Source organism: Ascidiella aspersa, chromosome 1 (genome assembly GCF_963924565.1).
Source record: "Ascidiella aspersa chromosome 1, kaAscAspe10.2, whole genome shotgun sequence".
Lineage (NCBI taxonomy): Eukaryota > Metazoa > Chordata > Ascidiacea > Phlebobranchia > Ascidiidae > Ascidiella > Ascidiella aspersa.
This window is the reverse complement of record NC_139447.1, coordinates 22977897-22997526: the sequence shown is the minus strand read 5'-3', so window position 1 is coordinate 22997526 and position 19630 is coordinate 22977897. Positions and strand designations below refer to the sequence as shown.

The window sequence follows — 19630 nt, the reverse complement described above, 5'->3', positions numbered from 1 at the left end:
TATTGGTGATATCTAGTTACACCAATGGAAAGTTGTGAAGCTTGTTAGTAAGTTTGTTTAGTTGTCAAATATTAACGAGCAACAGATCTTGCTACGTCGGTCGTAACTGCTTATATTAGGTGTGGCGGTAGAAAAACTTATCTTACGCAATAAGGCAGCATAAGGGACTAATAATATTTGTGTTAGACGAGTTTATGTGTTAATGGCTTTGTCTTGAAAGTTATGTTACATTTGTTCTGATTTATTTGTAGTGGAAAGTTTGTTTAAATGAATATAAATATGTTTTACTTTTATCTACTTCCGAAGAGAAACATTTGATGTAATATATATATATACATATCTAATAATGCTATACAAAAGGGTCGAAATATATCGATTATTTGTAAAATTGCCACTAAATTTACCCCAAAAAAGTATTCACAGCCCCCATAATACCTGTTACGAAAAATATCCTTAAACAAACAGCTCACACTGAAAAATGAATCGAGCGCCAAAAGTATCTCATGTTTTTGTGAACTGTCAAGAATTGATTACTGACATTAGGCCAGTGGTTCTCAACGTTTTTAGCTTACGGAGAAGGAAAAATTTTAAAACAAATTTTGCGGACCAGTGGACTTTCAAAAATTAAAATTAACACGAAATGAAATTACGACAGTATGCAACTTAAAACAAACAATGGAAACTTCTATTTAATGAGCGATTTGCTGCTTTCTTTTTGATATCATACGTGTTATACGTTGTTCTATTGAAGTATTCACATACAACTGGTCTTACAGTTTAAGATTTAAACGAGTTGTAGCCTACTGTTAAACAATTGGGCACAACACTTGCAGCATTGTGACGTTCGATAAGTCCAAAGTATACCATTAACTTCATGTACGTCACAATGCTGCAAATTACGGAACTGGCGAAGTTCTAAATTTGATGGACAAGCCTTCAACATCTTGGATATGCAATTATATTTAAAATTACAATATATTTGGTGGATCGGCTGGAAGTTCACGCGGACCGGCACCGGTCCGCGGACCGGCGGTTGAGAACCACTGCATTGGGCTATAAACTGTTAAACCGATAACACATCTTCAAGTGACAGCCAATTTTTTCGCGTTATAACACAACATCGTTTAGAGTTTAGACAAAACAGGAAAAGCAGGACTTCAGTGGCCAAAGGCCACCGTTTTTCTTTATATTAGACAAGGCCATATTTTAGATTAGAGTAACGCTACGTTTCGGCCATTAATTGAATACAAGAGTAATCGTGACGTCATAAACAAGACTGGTTTACTGAAGCAAACAGCATTTAATTAAATGTTAGACTGGCGGTTGTTTATGATCATTCAACCGCTAAGGTGTTTATATTGTATGTCTATTTTTTCACAATTTTTGTTTATCAAATAGCACACATCGACCCCAGAAAACCTCTTGTGACCCCCTCGTGGGTTACCCCCAGGTTGGGAACCACTAGTCTATACCTTTGTTGTACCTATATTCGTGGGTAACCAAAATACTTAGGGTTTAGCTTTAGGACAAAATCGTTTTGCGCCAACAGTGCAAAAGTTATTTGTTAGCTGTTGTTTATCATTTATTTTACCGTACAATTTAAGTGCATTGCAACTGCGTTTCCATTGGTGTCATTAACACTTCGTAGCCCCTTACGGCAACTAAATCAACTACCCTTTATTTCGTTTGTTTTTTGTTACGGAGCTTATTATTAGGAATATAGCCTTGTATTGCTTTTTCATGTTTATTAATAGATTTTTCTAAATTACCATTAAGATATTCTATAGTTTATTACATGCCTTAAAACCAGGGAGTCGAACCGTTTGACTTTTCCGGTTCAGGTTCGGTTCGGGTTCAAGGATTTTTTCGGAATCCGGTTCAGTTCCGGTTTCGGTTCGGAGGAATTTAAAAGTTCCGGTTCAGCTCCGGTTCGACCATCGCTATTTCAAAACCGGTTTCATAAGTTTTCGGTTCAGATACAACTTTTAAATTATTCGGTTCAGTTGCGGTTCGGCTCCTTAAAATCTTATAAAAAAACGGTTCAGGTTCGGTTACGGTTCGGATAAAATTGACCCAAAACCGGTTCATAAAGTTCCGGTTCGGTTCCGGTTCGACTCCCTGCTTAAAACTAAAATTTGAAGAGAAAATTTGCGTTTATAGAGAAAATTTAGTACAAAATTTTGAGCAATTTTAAAACATTATGTAAAATGCTTGCCATTTTTGCTTTTCATCAAAATTGATGTAGGCCTACAGCATTACATAATGACTTTGTGTTAAAAATAGAATTTTCATACAATTTTACGCTGTATAAAATTGAAATCACTGCCAGTTGTTAAATATGAAAACCATAGGATGGGGTATAGTGCAAATTCCCATCGTTCATCACTATCGCATGTGCTTTTGTCTTAAACGGGATTTAACGCAAGCAGCGTCGGGAACTGGCTGGAAAATGTTTGTAAGTTATTCTGTTTATATGCTATTTTTAAGAAATACTTGTGTAATTGTTTCTAACTGTGAGTTGTTAAAATGCAGCAAAATCTTAAAAATGTGGCTGTATTGATAGATTACGCCGCCTCTGTGGAGAAATATTGATGTTGTTAAAACTTTTTTTCTTAAAGCAACATTGTAAAACGTTCCTGGATTAACATATTTACAGGAGCGACGACAGTGGCTCATTGTGTGATTTAACAAGTTTTTGAATAGGCGAAAAAGCAGTCTCGCGGCTAAGGACGAAAGTGGCTAAATAAAATAGGTTAAGAACAAACACAGCACAACATATTTTAAAACACTATATTTTTTCAACCGTATATTAGTGAGATACTTGCTGCTTAACAATAAATTTACATTTCATTGACATCCCATCTCAATTCCTTTCCAAGCCATTATTCCTGTAAAACTAGGTATAGTGACACAAATGAAACTAAATTCTTCAATAAACCTAGCTTTGTTAAATTGGTCTGTGGCCCACATCAAAATGTTTACATGGCCCACTAGTTAAGAACCGCTGGTTTAGTAGCAAGGCCGGACGAAGTGATTTTACCTGGGGTAGGAACGAAAACTTTTTGAGATAACGTCACAAAGGTACGTCATAACGTGACATCACGAAACAACTTTTTCTAAATGTATCTGCGCGTAATAAAACACCTAAAGCTCAGTCTAATCGCGTGAAACGCTAAAAATGTGTTCATTTTGTTTTTTGGCTTTACTTTTATTCTAAAAAGAGATGTAACATAAATGCAATTCGCATATCACTAGATATAATGATATTTACAGATTATGTTGAAGTTTTATAAGTTCAAATAGCCAATAGCGCAACATGTGTTGTATAGGCACACTGCGTTTAGGATGAAAAGATTCAGATGGGCAAAAACCTAATAGAAAACATGATAAGTTTACGCAAAGAGCGAACATATTTTGCATTTATACATCCTACCTTGGATCCGCCCTGTTTGGGAGCTAAAAGCCATTATTAAAATTGTGCTATTTTTTTAGTTTAACTGAAAATTGTGCAAGAATCTGTATTAAAATTGAATTTTTTGATTTTCTATTTACTTTTTTAACAGGCGCAAAGTGTTATTCGTATTGTGCTGCTTACTATTTGGGGAATGCAACACATTGACTTCAATTTGCCGCAGTCTAGTAAGTGAAGTATGTTTTATTCTATCGGCTCGTCAGTCTTTATATAATAATGATGTAGCATTAAAATGTTGTTTTTAAGCTACTTTGTTTAATAGATAAATTCAACTAATTTTGGTTTAATAAATAACTTTTCTATTAAACAAAAACATGTAGTCTTGAAAGTATATGATTACCCAAATTAAGTACGCGGCTTTGTTCTATTGCAGAAGATTTAATTGTGGGTATCTACGTCGAGATTTCTATTTTGGCTCTACAAGTTGTCGACGGCATGTTAACTATTTGTAGCAGTTGGTTTGTAAGTAATAGAAAATACGAGTGTTGGTTGGCTATAAGTACTTTGTCTTGAAAGTAGTGCTTAGGTTTTTGCGTAGTTTGAATAAGCTGTAGCGGAGGAAAATAATTTGCATTTCTATGCTTTTCCTTCATCACCGTATAATATTAATTTGAACCCACATTCACAAACGTTCTTTTTTGGGCAAGAGAAAGTGATACTTTTTGCTTGATTAATAGACCAGGGATTCTTAGTCAATTTAGGCCACGTCACCTTGACACAATTCAGCGAAAACTCGCGCCCCCTTTCCGAATATTATGTTTTGGGGTCACAAAGCCCATGTGCTTACACTGCTACTTTCAATGTAATGATCTGCTTAACACAAGCAGTGATTTTATATCAATATAAAGATCGCTTAGTGAAATATGACGTTTAAATGTTAAACTGTCCAATTATGCATAGTATGTTTGACATCTGTAGCCTTCTTTAGCCAAACATTGGTCAGCATCTATAGCACATTAAAATTGTTTACAAAAAATAAGTTGCAGACGAATGAGTGTGCAAAATCAAAATAAATATTAGGTAAAAAAAATTAGGTCCAAAAAGCGTGGAGTTAGCCTCCAATATTTTGAATTCCACCAGCAATTACGTTCATAGAACCACCAAGCATTTTAGTTTTAAGTGGAATAAAAGGGTTTGTCGTAGTTTTGCACGAGATCGGCAGGGAACAAGAATTTTTCATTTACTGGTATTGACCTGGCGGTCTTCTCTAAAATTTCCCTTGCCTCCTCCTAATTTAGGATCTGGTTACTTACCCATTACAGACAAATTTTATTTTGTTTTGGATCGGAAAATGTTAAGCAAAACATTAAGCTAACATCATGCCGGAAATCTTTTTTGCTAAAATATGCCTGTCACACATAGGTACTTAATTCTTGTTTTTTCAGGAGAACATGTTTTTTCTCTATCCGGTTCTGTTTGTAATACCATTTTCATTTTTGGTCGATGTTCTTGTAAAAGCTACGTGTTATGGACAACTCTTTCTCTGGCCCCACGTAAGTATAGGCTAGATTTGTTAAAAACGTATAGGTATTAGACTTCCTCTCTTTAAATCACAGACTGGCTCAACTTGGACAATATTTAAAACCTTTTCGGGACATGGTTGGATAGAAAAAAAATAATTTCACAAAACCTGATAGGGTAACCAATATAATTCTAATGCTGTTTTATAGTTCCAGTTTAAAGTTAAATTACCATTGTTACTCACTATTTCCCTTGCATAAGTAATAGCTTTTACTTACCGAAGTCTCAACTAGGTATTTGCTCTTTTTTATATTTCAGGCTACCGTGTTTGGAATATTTTCTTTGGTTGAAGTTTGGTTTCGCTATTTAAGTTTGGTAAGAACTTTTTTAAATTTTTAAAGCTATTTTAAAAGATTTTGTTACAAAGTTGTGACAATTAACGACGTATTTAGGGGAAGGTTTTCACGGGTCATTAAGATAAATAATACATTTAGCAAATAAATAAGATACGTATAGACTTCGGCATAGCGCGACAAATACGCGTTGGCCATTTTGGATTTTTAAAATAGTCGCCAGGGTCATTAAATGGTAATTCATCAGGTCATGTAATTGTAACCCATGGTTTCAGATTCTCCAATATTTGTTTTAAATTGCGTAGAAAGTCTCTTTGAAAAACGCGTAACTTATTTCTCAAATACTTTCTATATCAGAAAATATATAACCTTTTTCTCAAGCTCAGCTTTGTGGTCATTTAAGTGTAACCATTAAGTGAAAGTAGAATAATTTTGTTACCCAAACGCATGACACTTTTCAGGGATGACGTCATAGTTACGTCATAAAACAGGCAACTTCATGAAACTTCCTCTTCTGGGACAATCCCGCGCGCAAATATGCAACTCAAATGTTAGGCTAAGTAGGTTTACACCCATTTGTTGTAGGTGTACTGAATTGGCGCAACAGGACCTCTAAACTGTTGAACGTGAGCCTAAAAACGCCCAGTTTATTGAAAAAATTGATTAACTACTTTGCGGTACGATTAGGTGATATATTTAAGATACTTGAAATGAGATCCTCCACGCGCTGACTGTATATGCAAAACAATAAATCACTGAGCTTTTGAGGCATGTTGCATTGGCACCACTTTAAAATATATAACTGTGTTGACAACGTTTTGGACAATTAAATGATTAAAAAATAGGCAAAGAAGATACTTGACATGGGCACGAGAAAAGTGACCATATTTTTTTCTGCATGTCGCTCTGGCAACAATTATTTTGCGCAAACGCCGTTCCGACAGCAGTTCTTGCTAGTTGTTTATAATCTTATTGCTTTCAGTAGAATCATACCACAACGAACATATAACATTTGCCCAGCCATCACCCAAAGACTAACCAACACTAACCCAAATATTGTGTGTTGCTTTAATAATTGTTCCGACGCTGTGGTAGGATTTAAGACCAGCGCTAATTTAAGAATTCACAGCCAAAAGGTACATGGCCTGGTGAATTGCATGGGATAACCTTGTCAATTAGAAAACCTATAATATATTGGCCCCAAATGACAAAAATCAGTCAGAAAAATCTTAAAAGTGGTTTACTAATATTCGGAACCCATTTTTAGACTTCTGATATCCTGGTGTAGAGAGTCGGGAGTCCACATAGCGCTTATATGTTGACACATTAAAAGTAGCAATCAACAAGTAAAATTAGAGGAACTCGAAAGAGAAGAGGGTAGCATGTTATGTATTCCGTTTATCTTCGTAACAATATCCGTTACAAACGCCCGAATTCGCGTTCGTTTCGGTAATAATATTCAGTTGTTTATAACTATATTGTTAAAATACGCAAACTCTGCGTAAACCCGGTTACCCAACTTTCTTGGTTATGATTACCAAATAAATAGAATAACGCCTTTTATACATATTATACGTGTTCCCTTAAGTCAAACTTCAGCTTATTTAAGTTCACATGTTTACATTGTTTATTGCGCAGATGTACTGCTGGATCGCCGTCATATCTTTCATATATTACGCAAGAGGCAAGGAGAATCCATTTCAGAAAAAAGAAGGTAACAATGACAACCACGTAAGTCTAACACGTGCGACATCGGCGAGCAATCCCTTCAGCAGGTCGTCGACCTTATCCCGGCGGGGCAGGAGGTCATTTCTCCTCAAAGCACGACGAATGGAAAGTAACGAAGATGTAAACCTATTGCGTCAAACCCAATCCGGGAGTTCGTTGTCGAACACTTCGAATGGACATGGCCAAAGCGAAGATGTGGAGTCGTCAACACGTCATTCGGAGCTCATAACAAGCCAATTGCCAGCAAAGAACAGTGACAAAGGAAGCTCGTCAAGTAAACCGCTCACTTTTCCAACACAAAACAGACGCAAAGGTGGTTTTGTCCCAGATGTTTTAAGAACACCTTCCCAAAAGTCGAGCGCTCAGACAGAGACGCAGCCCAGAGAATACCACAGTGATGATGCAACCATGGTTCGAAAAAATTTGTTTTTAAAAAATGTGTTTGTTAACTTAATTACCGGGTCTGATTTTTAAACACGTTTTATTTTCAATTAATTTAAGCGCGTTTTATTTCAGAATCAGATACAACATCATCATACACCGTCAAATGTGTCCCTACTTCCAAAAGCGGTCAAAAGAAAGTCTACGAAAAGCATTACCAGTTCAAAGTCAAAGGTAATTGATTAAATACATTGACAAATTTATATTAGTATAAGCTAAAAAACGTTTTTTTAATATATGTATAAAAATCACTGCGCATTTTATACAAAACCATAACATTTGTAAAAAAATATTGTGCATTTAAATCACACCTGCCTATTTCAAGTACAAATAGGTTCATTTTTCAAAAAATTGTAAAATGTTTTCCAGAACACAGTATGAAAATCATTGCGAGAGGGTAAACTATTATGCCTATTAACTCCAATAGTCTAATAACTTATAAAATGGTGTTAAGCTCTACTGAATAAAGTAATTAACTTGAATTGTCTTGCTTTTTTTGACTTTTCATAACATAAAAAACATTTAGAGAAATTACAACTAAACATGACACCACTTAAAAACCAACAAACTGAATAAACTAAATATTAAATCTCACACAAAACTTTCTAAAGTAACTGTGAAGGTCACATACACTTAGCATGTGATTTTATTGTCGCCTTTATTCACAGGAGCCCCACAAAGCTTCATTTGCAAAATCTACAAACTTGTATAATTATCGACAACAAACAGTTTTTGTTTAAGATTACTAAGTTTGTTTCACAAATCGCCTTTTGTGCTGTATCAAAGCTGTCAGGGAACCACCAGACAATGACAAAAGTTTGCCTACTAGTTTGGCTGTTATTTTTTACTTTCTTTTTGTTTGAATGTTGCTTGTGTCCCTCTTTTCAATTTTTCTGAGCTGCTTCTTCTTCATACGTTTTAATTTAGCAGTGTTCCGAATCTAGCAAAAAAAAGGTAAAGGTTGTTATGAATTCCAGAAACTGCCTAAATTGCTCATAATGTACTTACCACTTCAACAACCTCGGAATTTCGTTGGTTTTCGGCTTTCTTTTTTCTGTGTTCTTCTACCCTAAGTCTGTGTTCATTTTTTTCAATTCTGCAAAAATAAACACTTTTTATAAAATATTGTTTTTTCTTTGTTAATCAGTTGGACCATACTATTATTAGGTGTGTTTACTGGTATTACATAAGCACATAAGATGTATAGTTTGCCTTTACATTAACTGCTATAAATTTATAATGAAGCAGTTTTATCTTTCTCTTTCCAGTATAACAAATTTGGCACCGCCATTTAAGCTAACTATAATTAACAACAGCTAATTTAGCAGTGCTACAACAGTCAATCCGCATAAATCAACAGAAGAACACTTTATTTTTACACTGTTTTAACAAAACAGAGAGTTCAAAAGGGTTAATTTTATTAGGAAAAAAACTTGAATTTATAATTTGATTATTTTATTTGAACAAATTGTGGCAGATACGTACACGTAACTCGGGCAGGGTTTCTCAAACTGCACATCGAAAAACCCTGCTGTGTTGTTTTCCTAGGGCTCAAATATTTTGTTCCATATCTACACTAACATTAAAGTAATAATATGTTTTTATAGATCACCTAACAGGTTTGTTCAATTTTATTGTTACCAAAAGTTGGCAACAATTGATTATAATTAAAAAAAAAACAGATAAATCAATGAAAAATTTTTTGAATTCCTATCGCTGTAGAACAAATTTAGCAAATTTTTTCAAAAGCATTGCAAGAATGCTTAAAAAAGCAGAAAAGTTACATGTCTTTTGGTTAATTTCCTCTCCAAAGGGAGTAGCAGCAACCAGTATGGCATAATGCTGGCAACAAGGCGACTATGTCAAATTTTTATTTTTTTTTCAAAAGATTAATATATTTTTAAAATGTAGAAGATGTAGGAACATTATGCACCACAATTGGCAGGAATTATTTTTTTTGTGCCATTATAAGTTATGGAAGTGCGAAGAAAAGCCAGTGTTAGGTATATAGATCTGCTAAATGGACAGAGCATAGATGTACCACGCCATGCGTCTCCATCTAAGGCTTAAACAATTTTTTGCTGTTTCAATTAAGTCAATTTCTATTAAACTTCATTATAAATATTGGTATTTCAAGCAACATATATATAAAATTTATCCCAAACTGATTTTGAGCTGCATGTTTCCACATAAGTTTGCCTGAAAACAGCTTATCTATATATATACCGTAACACTGTTAAAGTAAGAAAAGCAGACATGTGCACCCCCAGGCACCAGGTTGTTTACTTTAGCATGCCCCTTATATATTTGTTTATGTCACAAAACATTTTGCGGCTACCGCGCACGTTTTTCTTAACTAATTAACTTATTGATAGCCTTGTTCATCGCCTCAACATACCAAGGTTGATACACTCTTTAGGCAAACGCATCATTTAAATTTAGTGGCGCGACCAAAAAAACGAAGAATTTAGGCCCAAAATGCTTGTCACCAGAACAGGAGTGCGCCAGCCTGGCAGCAACCACCATACAGTGAGGTGTGGTGTCGGGTGTATTTAATGTTAGCAGGGTAGATAAACAGACAAACACTCACTCCAATAAATTATTTTTTTAAATAAACTTTCTACTATTATAAAGTGTTAGTTAACTTATTATCTACAGCAAATAAAAAAACGATTCTTACAAAACCAAGTGACACTCTGTATCCATTTTAACAAATATTTTATGTTTCTCATCCTAGGTTTCTCCTGACACTTAACATTTAGAAGCACATACCTGCGAGATTCAATAAGTTTTTCCTGATATTTTTTTATGGATTGCAGTTCAGCTCGTTTCTTAATTTTTGTTTGCCAACTTAATCTTAATGGTTTGTCTTTGGGCATTGAAGAAAATCTAATTAGAATATAAAATTGTAACTCTTGCGTAAAACAACTAGAGTCATTAAATATTTTCTGGTGATGTCATAGCCATTAAATACACAGATTTTGGAAAAATTCATGATGATTATTGAGTTGGATTGCATGTCACCAAACCTTAAGTGTGAAACATCATACAGCAATATAAATTAATCCAAAATTTCTAATTACATAATTTCTTTAAATTTATAGTTAATACTTTCAGTTTTCCCTTTTTCTCATATCTATTTATATATTTTCAGATATATTTATAGTTGTTTTATGATTTTTTCACCTATTTTATACAAAAAATTATATATATATATATATATATATATATATGTGTGTGTATTGTATGTATGAATAAAAGAAACATAATCTACCATAGTATGTTACCTAACTTGGATGTCTTAACTTTTCCAAAAGAGTACACTTGAAATCAGTTAGGTACCTTTCTTTATTAATTATAATATCATTGTGTTTCAACCCCTTCAATGTGAACATGTTTATCATCAACTGGTTCGCTTGTTGAATGTTTAAATGCAAAAATTTTATTCAACTTAAAAGGAGCAAGAAAGGCATACATTTGCTTTCTTATTAACAGAACTAATTCAACAAAAAAATGGATGTACAAAATTAGGACTATTTATGGCACATTAAGCACAACTTAATAAAAGTTCAAACCTTTTCTTATTAGCTTTCCACCATTTTCCAGACTTAGGAATGCCTTTAGGCTGATTTAGCACATTATGATTTTCAATCATATTTTCTAGAAATGTAAACTATTGTCTACAAAAAAGGAAATTCAGATGTCTAAAATTAGTTTAGGTTTATTTACTGTGTAATGAAGACTATATTCAAGTTTGTATTTACTGCAAAGACAAACATGTTTAAATAATTGTTTTAAAAAAACTAGCCAAATCTGCATGACAATCAACATATTTTGTTTTACTCTAAACTATTTTCAAATTTGTGAAAATGACTTAATCCTACCACTTTTTTTAAACAACAGAAACGAGTTATTAAAAATAAAATCGCGAAGAACAAACAAACATGGGGCATAATAAATATAATATTAATAATACTTGCCTGACCCACCTGAACCCAAACTTCGCACCCTAACCCAAATAATGTTGGCAATATAATATTCGTCCGGGCGTTTAGATTGCCAACATTATTTGTGCAAGTTAGCCTTTGGGTGGGTCAAGTATTATTTTTATATTTATTCTCCCATATTTAGTTCTTTCTTGTAATTTTAATTTTGACAACTCGTTTCTTTACTGTAAAAAGAGTGATAAGATTTGACATTGACCACGAGCGATGGCTCATTTTGAAGAGTATGCCTTGTAGTTTATTTTGTGAAAAAAATAGCGAGAAAGCTCGAGAATTAGGTGTTAATATAGCTGAATTTTAATATTCATAAAAATAAATATTAATATTTTATCGCTAAAAGTGTGATTTCTGGAAAGATGTAAACATCCCCACTTTTGGAGATATTGCCCAAAGCAATCCAGCGCGCCAACTTCGCTCAGGTCAGGCAGCAGATACACGAGCTAGATTGCATTTCAGTACCTTGATACCTTCCCAGCCAAAGATCCTTGGCGTGGAATGCATGCCAAAACAAAAAGCGCCAGCGATGTCATATGTCGTAAAATATAACCGGCCTGGTGAATTTACTATAAAAAATAAGTCTTTTTAGCGCAGTGGTTTCTAGCGCACTCAACCTTTTTGTACCCGTGGCCCCTTTTTGATGCTTTCAAACGGTCGCGGACCCCTCATTTTTCTGGTGTAATGTCTGCGTTTAGTTCTTTTTAATAATTCAGTATATTTTCCTAGTGCACCTTATGTTGAGTAAAGTAACAGACAACACCAATTTACTTTATGACACGTTTATTTTGATGCGTGTTCTGCTGCTGCATCTTCGAAGTTAGTCTTGAAATGCGTGTTTGTGTTTTTGACTACGCTAAACGCATGTCATCTTTGCGAACGATATCATAAACTAAAATCAAGTAGATGTGAACTGTAACAATGCTGCGCTGCTGGCTTCCATTTCACAATCTATTTGTGTTATATCACAATGGAAGTGGTACGTCACACTCAATGCGATTTACATCCTGTTGCAATGCGATTTTATCACTTACCACAGTGATTCCCAAACTTTTTTTCTCGCGTACCATTTTGAGCTTTTGTACAGTGTTGATGTACCACCTAAGTTACACCTTACTAGATTTTCTCAAACTTTAACTATTTTAGCATATTATACAAAAGGAAATGAGCATGTAAGTAGAATTAAACTTTACCAAACGCCATACCAGGAAGACAAAGAAGCCATAAATTGAACAGGTCCAATGCGATAGTTGTTTTTTCTTCACCAGCTGGTCAATACATACGACACTACTACACCGCTCACTATTAGTTTATTACTACATATATATTAAGCCAGCCAACAATTAGCGTTTTATTAACAAGATAAGTGTTACGTCATAAACGTGCGAAACCTCCAGTTAAAGGTAACTAAAACGCACCATTGCAAATTACCCAACCCTGAAAGTTTTAAAAGTTGAACATTTTCGAAATTTATACGTATGCTGAAGTTAGTCGCGTACCACTTGAAACACTCTCGCGTACCACCGGTGGTACGCGTACCACAGTTTGGGAACCACTGACTTACCAAGATTGTGATGTTTCTCAGCGTTAATTAACTTAATAAAGGTATATTTAAAAGTTTTTGCGGACCCCCCTGAAAACGTTTCGGACAGCCGGTTCAGAACCACTGTTCTAGCGTATATATCTCAAAAAAATCTTTTAGGCACGTGTTTAATTTGTTTCAAAACTGCGATTACTATCGTTATGGTAAACGGCATTAAAAAAATTCTGAAGATTCCAAAACAATTATTTCGCCGAGATGGTCACAGTCATACCATAGAATACTAATTATGGCCGCACACTTATTACTAGGGCGATTACTTTTTGACTTGTCGAAAAAGTCAAAATTTTGTCGACATTTACACATTGTGTCAAATTTACACGTTGGTTACACGTTACGTTATACGCGAGCTGACAGAATTAACCACACAGGTCTAGTTTTGTCGGAGACTAGATAGGGACACAACACAATCCCAAAAGTATAGCTGGTTAGGATAAGGACTGACTTCACGTTCTCGAGCAAGACGTTTATTGGACAGTACGACAATCAGTATACGGCAAACACCCTTGCACACCAAATGCTCGCATAAGGACCAACTTGTCTCTAACCACGAGATTACAAACCGTCTTTAAAATGCGTTCTATTCTCTCGGTATCCACCCAACAAATGGCGATGATCGAACTTCGTTTTTTTTATATAGTTGTGTATTTCTGATTTAACTCATTGTATTGAACTTGCTGTGTTTTTTTCGTATATTTGCTGTATTTTTTCGTTTGTGGTTGGCAATTGTCCTATTTCCTATTTTAATAATATGGTAGGTCTTTGTTAATTTTCTGCAGCTATTTTTACGTTGTATTTCAACTGTTTGCACAACATTTTTCTAAAATAACCGGCATCATGTTTTTCTTTGGCAGTCTAGTATAGTTGATTGTCTTTGTGAAATGACAAAAACATCAACTTGTAGCGTTATAAGTAATAATTAGTGGATAATTTGGAATTTATTGTATTGTGTATTTATCAAATATGTTACGATTGATGATTTGTCACTTTATCACGCCTTTTACCAAACACTCGCAGTCATTCTGAGAACAGAGCATTCTGCTGTTTCACACATGATAAATGTTATATCGTGACACATATTTCCGTAACAGATAAAAGTATTTCACCTGTGTGAACGCGTTATTGTTAAAGTTCCCGGCTGCCAAAAAGGCTCCGGGTTATAAATCATTTCCGCTTTTTGGTGTTGCCTTTCCTCTTTTATGCAAACTTTCAACTTATATATGCGAAAGCTTATATCAATATAACCAGTCTTGTCTAGTTAATACAGTAAGCGGTTGTGTTGCTTGCCGGCTTCTGGCTGGCCAGCTCAACACCAGCCAACAAAAACTGTGTGGATTTGTAATCAGACTACAACAATACCTTGAAGTAATAGTGAGGTTGATTGGTCGAGGCAAATTAGTTTAATGAGACTTGCAATTAAACCCGCCTGCTTCAAACTAAGCATATTCCCGAAAAAATGACTGATTTGTGTTCGATCGGTAGTCCATAAAACAACAAAACCTTCTGGTTACCGACGCCAATATACACGACTGCTGTAATTAAAACAACATAAGTTGTTTAAATCAAAAAAAAAAATGATTCGCCATATTCATTATAGATTTGTCGCACTCGCAGAAGTACTTGGAATTAATTTTCCCTATCTTACCCGACTGCGTTGCCCAACTTGACGTCACAATGCACGTGACTGCTGTCCACTAACGTGCGACCAACACCCGAACCGAGCGTTATCGGCGTTTCGCAATTTTATTGTACTATATGCTATAGCCACGATTGAATACAGTTGATATTAGCACTCGAATCACCGTGTTACGTTGGACTCGTGTGAAGTGAGATTCGTGAATGAACTCAACTTGCAATATTAGTCCGGGAGCTAGCAGAGATTTAAATAGCATGTCGAGTACAAAAGGTTTGACTATTTAGAGCATATAAGGGCCCCACATGGACGCCCAAAAGGCCGATCTTAAGTTATGAATTTGGTGCGTTTAGAAAGGAGGGCTGTTAAAACCCCCCAAAATTTCGGTTTAAATATCATGTCGAGTACATCGATCAAACCTGTCTTAAATGTTGCTCCACATATCAATAAATGGCCGATCTTCAGTGCGAGAAATGGTGCAAAACCTATTTAAGACCACCCTTCATGGGGTCACCATGTCACGTTTAAATATCATTTCGAGTACATTAATGAAACTGGGTGAAAAGAAACTTTATATCCTACTGTAACAGGAATGGTGTGTCTTAAGTTGAGGTTTTGGTGCAAAATACATTTAAGACCGGGACAAATGTAGCACATGTACCTCCTCATAAATGCCGATAGAGGGCGCTATGTTTAGTTTTGATAGCATTTAATGTAGGAATCAAACACAAGAAACAGTCAGATAAATATCATGTACATTCTGAACACTAGTATTATACATATATAAATATATGAAGTTATCCATAACCGCATAGTAATTGTCACAAATTGCGTTATACCTGTAAAACTACTTTACAATCCCAAACATTGCATTACTCTGCCATCTGTCATTGACCATTGTGACGTTATATTCCAATTGTGATATCTTATGGTGCGACCAGCTGATCTGTAGTAACCTGTTGTTTTGACGTGAATTTGTGGCTAAGTGTGGCGTAGGATTCTACATAAACTAACTAAGGTAACATCTGTAGCTTTTGCTGTACCAGTTTTAGGTTTGTCATCACAGAAAAGCAACTTTAGGATATCTGACCTAAAAGTTTGTTACTATTGGGGGCTCGTCCGGGATCTATTCCATACTGTGTGGGCTGTTGACCTAGTTTTATATGGTGGTGAAGCAAGAAAACGAAATGGAAAAAATGATGAAGTTGGCAAGCAACTGTGCTTGACTGTAGCCGATTTCGCCAAGAAAAGCAAAGGAAACCAGAGGCGCGAGACAGGGAATGACAGAACGAGTTGGATAGCTATCTGCTACGCTTCCAGCGCTTTGCTGTAACCTGCAAGTGGGATGAGTTAGAGTGGGCGACTACGCTAAGCGCCCTTCTGCAAAGCCGAGCATTGGTTGTATACTTAAAAATTCCAGACGCTGATGATGTGGACTACAATCAGCTCAAGCAAGCTTTACTGAACTGTTACAATTTAAACGAAGAAGTAATTGTAGTAAGTTTCGCAGTTCAAAACCCGAAAAGGGTGAGAGTCCTTCCCAGTTCGCGTTACGTCTCAGAATTTCCTGCAGAAGTGGGTAAAGCTATCGGGCGCAACTTTCGACTGGGTCGATGTGAGTGAGCTATTCGTCAAAGAGCAATTTCTAAAGTCGTGTCCTAAAGAGTTGTCGACTTACCCAAAGGAACAGCCACCGTCCTTGGAGCCTCTATAGTTATACCCAGTGTTGCTAAGCAGTTCCAGTCGACACACAACCGTGAGTTGGCCCCGGACGTGTGTTAGTGTGAAAATTGTCAAAGGTATAATACTGACAACAGACCCATGAGAAGGTGCTTTATATGCGATAAGGTAAGGCATCTAGCCAATGATTGCAATTCGAGCGCTATGCCGCCGAGGCCGACGAGAATCTTAAACTCGACCGCATGCGCACCGAGAAATGTTACACAGGCGGATCACGGATATAACTTGCCTCTGTCAAAAGGTTTAGTTGGCGATAAAATGGTGACTGTATCAAGAGACCCGGTTGAACAGGCATTCTGGTTGATAGAAAATTTGTTCGAGATGACCAAATTATTGACAGGCCAGGCCTCATCAAGCTGGCTAACAGCTCTGTCGTGTCATCCGAGGTGGCAAAGATAAAGGTCAATACACCATATTGGACAGGCGAGGTAGAAGCTCTATGTCTACCCGATCCTTTGCATGATCTGTAAATCGGAAACATTCAAGGCGCTAGAGGAGCGGAAGACCCCGATCCATTGTGGGAAGAAGTGAATGCTGTCCAAACGCGTTTTTAATAGAGACCTAAGAAAGATAAAGAGAAACCGCTAGTATTGCCAAAATGGATGAATGGCCTGTGACGGACAAGGCCGAATTCGAAAGGGCACAGAGAGAAGACACGTCAATTGTTAAACTAAAGGAGGCAGCGGACGTAGTGGTTAATAAGGAACAAGCAGCCAAATTTATAGAGGAAGGCGGACTGCTATACGAATATTTCAATACCAGAAACACAGCAGAGGAAAATGGATGAAACAACTTGTTGTGCAATATAAGTATAATCTAAAAGAAAACGTTATTAAGGTTGCCCATGATTCCATTATGACCGGGCATATGGGTATTAATAAAAACACTCGATAGTACCTGGAGGAACTTCTTTTGGTCTGGCATGCGTGACGACGTAAAGCGATTTGTCGATCGTGCTACATTTGTCAGAGGACCGCGGAAAAAGGCAGTGTGATGAGGGTCTCTCTGCTTCTGGCGAGTTGTAAATTTCATTGGCCCTATGCATCCTCCCAGTGAATAGGGACACAGATACGACGCGATACCCGGAGGCGAAAGCGCTGAGGAATATAAACGGCTAAAACCGTGGCAAAGGCACTGGTCGACATGTATAGTCGATTGAGAATTCCTGACGAAGTGTTGAGTGACTTAGGGACTCAATTTGTTTCGGAGTGTATGCAAGAAGTGAACCGTCTTCTAATGATTAAGCATCTGGCGACAGGTCCCTATAATCAGCCTATGTGTAACGGGTTGTAGAAAAATTAAACGCGACTCTAAAGAAAATGCTCAAAAGGCTGTGTTGTGACCAGCCAAAACAATTGAACAGATTTTCACCCATTTAACTACTTTACGGGACGACGGTTTGCGGTCCAATGACCGTACTAAAGGAAATGTGGACTAACCCAGACACGGATACGAAAGGGAGGTCAAGCTACCAGTATGTTATTAATCTAAGAAAAAAGATTGAGACGACTCTATCGCTGGCCAAAAAAGAGCCCAAGAAAGAGAGGTATTATAACAAAAAAGCCAAACCACGATGGATGGAAGTAGGCGATAAAGCTGTACTGCTGCTGAACATGTTGCTTCTCCAGTGGAATGGCCCATTCACGGTTGTGGAGAAACGAGGACAGTGTGATTATGTTCTGAATGTGAACGGAAAAAATCGTGTTTTCCATGAAAACATTCTTAAAAAGTATGTCTTTAGAATGCCTACCACCGGCAACCAAGATACATCACTGGTCCACCAGGGTTGTACGGCTGTGAGGGAAGATAACACAACCGTGATGACGCCACTATAGTCTATCCAGTTTGGCGAAGAGTTGACGGCGAAACAGAAGGGGAAGCGTTAGCGGATGTAAATGCTTATGTGGACATTTTTAGCGATTAACCGGGAAATGTTGGTTTTCTCGAACATCGTATTCAGTTTTAGGATGATCGGCCGGTGCGGTCGAAACCGGATACCGTTCCTTACCACATGAGGGACGAATTAAAGCGCGAGACCGACGAGATGTTACAACTGGAAATAATAAGACGATCCCGCACATTCACAAAACGGCTTTCGTTACGCGCTGCGGTACGTACGAATTTCTCAAAATGCCATTCGGGGTGGTTAATTCGGGAGCTACTTTCGTTCGCGCTATGCGCTCTTTATTGAAAGGACTAAGCGACGTTAAATGCTAAATTGACGAACAAATTAATTTATAAAGAGATAACATGAATAATATTGACATTAGCATTTAAAATTGACATTTTAAACAGGTTGCCAGTCAAACGAATATATGTAATGTTCAAATAAAATTATGTTATATCATGGCATTTTGATCAGACAGATTTCATTTGTTCAAATTCGACAACCTCCTTTATTGGCATTTCATTCCTCGTTCTTATCATGACAATAAAGTTATGTATGTGTAATCGTTCTTAAAACATTTTTCATCAAAACGGCAAAAAACAACAACATTCCAGTATATGAGAAAATGTGAATTAATACAAAAATAAACATAGCGCCCCCTATCGACATTTATAAGAAGGTACACATTTGTCCCGGTCTTAAATGTATTTTGCACAAAACCTGAACTTAAGACTTACCATTCCTGTTACAATAGGATATAAAGTTTCTTTTCACCCAGTTTTATTAATGTACTCGAAATGATATTTAAACGTGACATGGTGACCCCATAAAGGGTGGTCTTAAATGGGTTTTGCACCATTTCCCGCACTTAAGATCGGCTATTTATTGACCACTGATATGTGGTGCAACATTTAACATTGGTTTGATTGATGTAGACCTACTCGACATGACATTTAAACTGCAATTTTGGCGGGGTTTCAACAGCCCCCCTTTCTAAACGCACCAAATTCATAACTTAATACCGGCCTTTTGGGGGTCCATATTAGGGGCCCTTATATGCTCTAAATAGTCAAACCTTTTGTAGGTCGACATGCTATTTAAATCTCTGCTAGCTCCCGGGTTATATATGAACTTAGCGAAGTGACTCGTCGGTAAAAAGTTACGACCCTTTCTTCAAAACAGACTAAAGTTTTAAAGAGAACAGTGAATTTTTTCAATTAGAGATCAGTAAAACCAGGGAGTCGAACCGTTTGATTTTTCCGGTTCAGGTTCAAGGATTTTTTCGAAATCCGGTTCAGTTCCGGTTTCGGTTCGGA

The 19630-nt window shown here is 36.4% G+C and overlaps 2 protein-coding genes across 3 annotated transcripts; one reads left to right on the top strand and one right to left on the bottom strand.

Annotated features, from left to right (window-relative positions):
• The first annotated feature begins 2338 nt into the window (after positions 1–2338).
• On the top strand, positions 2339–8515 carry LOC146168327 (uncharacterized). Of its 2 annotated transcripts, none has more exons than XM_083384375.1 (8): positions 2339–2455; positions 3564–3639; positions 3849–3934; positions 4858–4965; positions 5252–5308; positions 6925–7425; positions 7531–7629; positions 8124–8515. In XM_083384375.1, exons 1-8 carry the CDS (start codon positions 2339–2341, stop codon positions 8193–8195), a joined length of 1116 nt encoding a protein of 371 aa, XP_083240501.1. In that variant the 3' UTR covers positions 8196–8515. The 2 variants fall into 2 exon arrangements, with proteins under 2 accessions (XP_083240501.1, XP_083240494.1); XM_083384368.1 differs by having other exon boundaries at positions 3846–3934.
• Positions 8084–11137, bottom strand: LOC146168326 (coiled-coil domain-containing protein 86-like). Its single transcript, XM_083384386.1, has 4 exons — positions 11031–11137; positions 10228–10344; positions 8464–8551; positions 8084–8395 (listed from the first exon to the last, which is right to left on the bottom strand). The coding sequence occupies exons 1-4, from the start codon at positions 11108–11110 to the stop codon at positions 8300–8302; spliced, it is 381 nt and encodes a 126-aa protein (XP_083240512.1). The 5' UTR covers positions 11111–11137; the 3' UTR covers positions 8084–8299.
• Positions 11138–19630: the final 8493 nt, after the last annotated feature.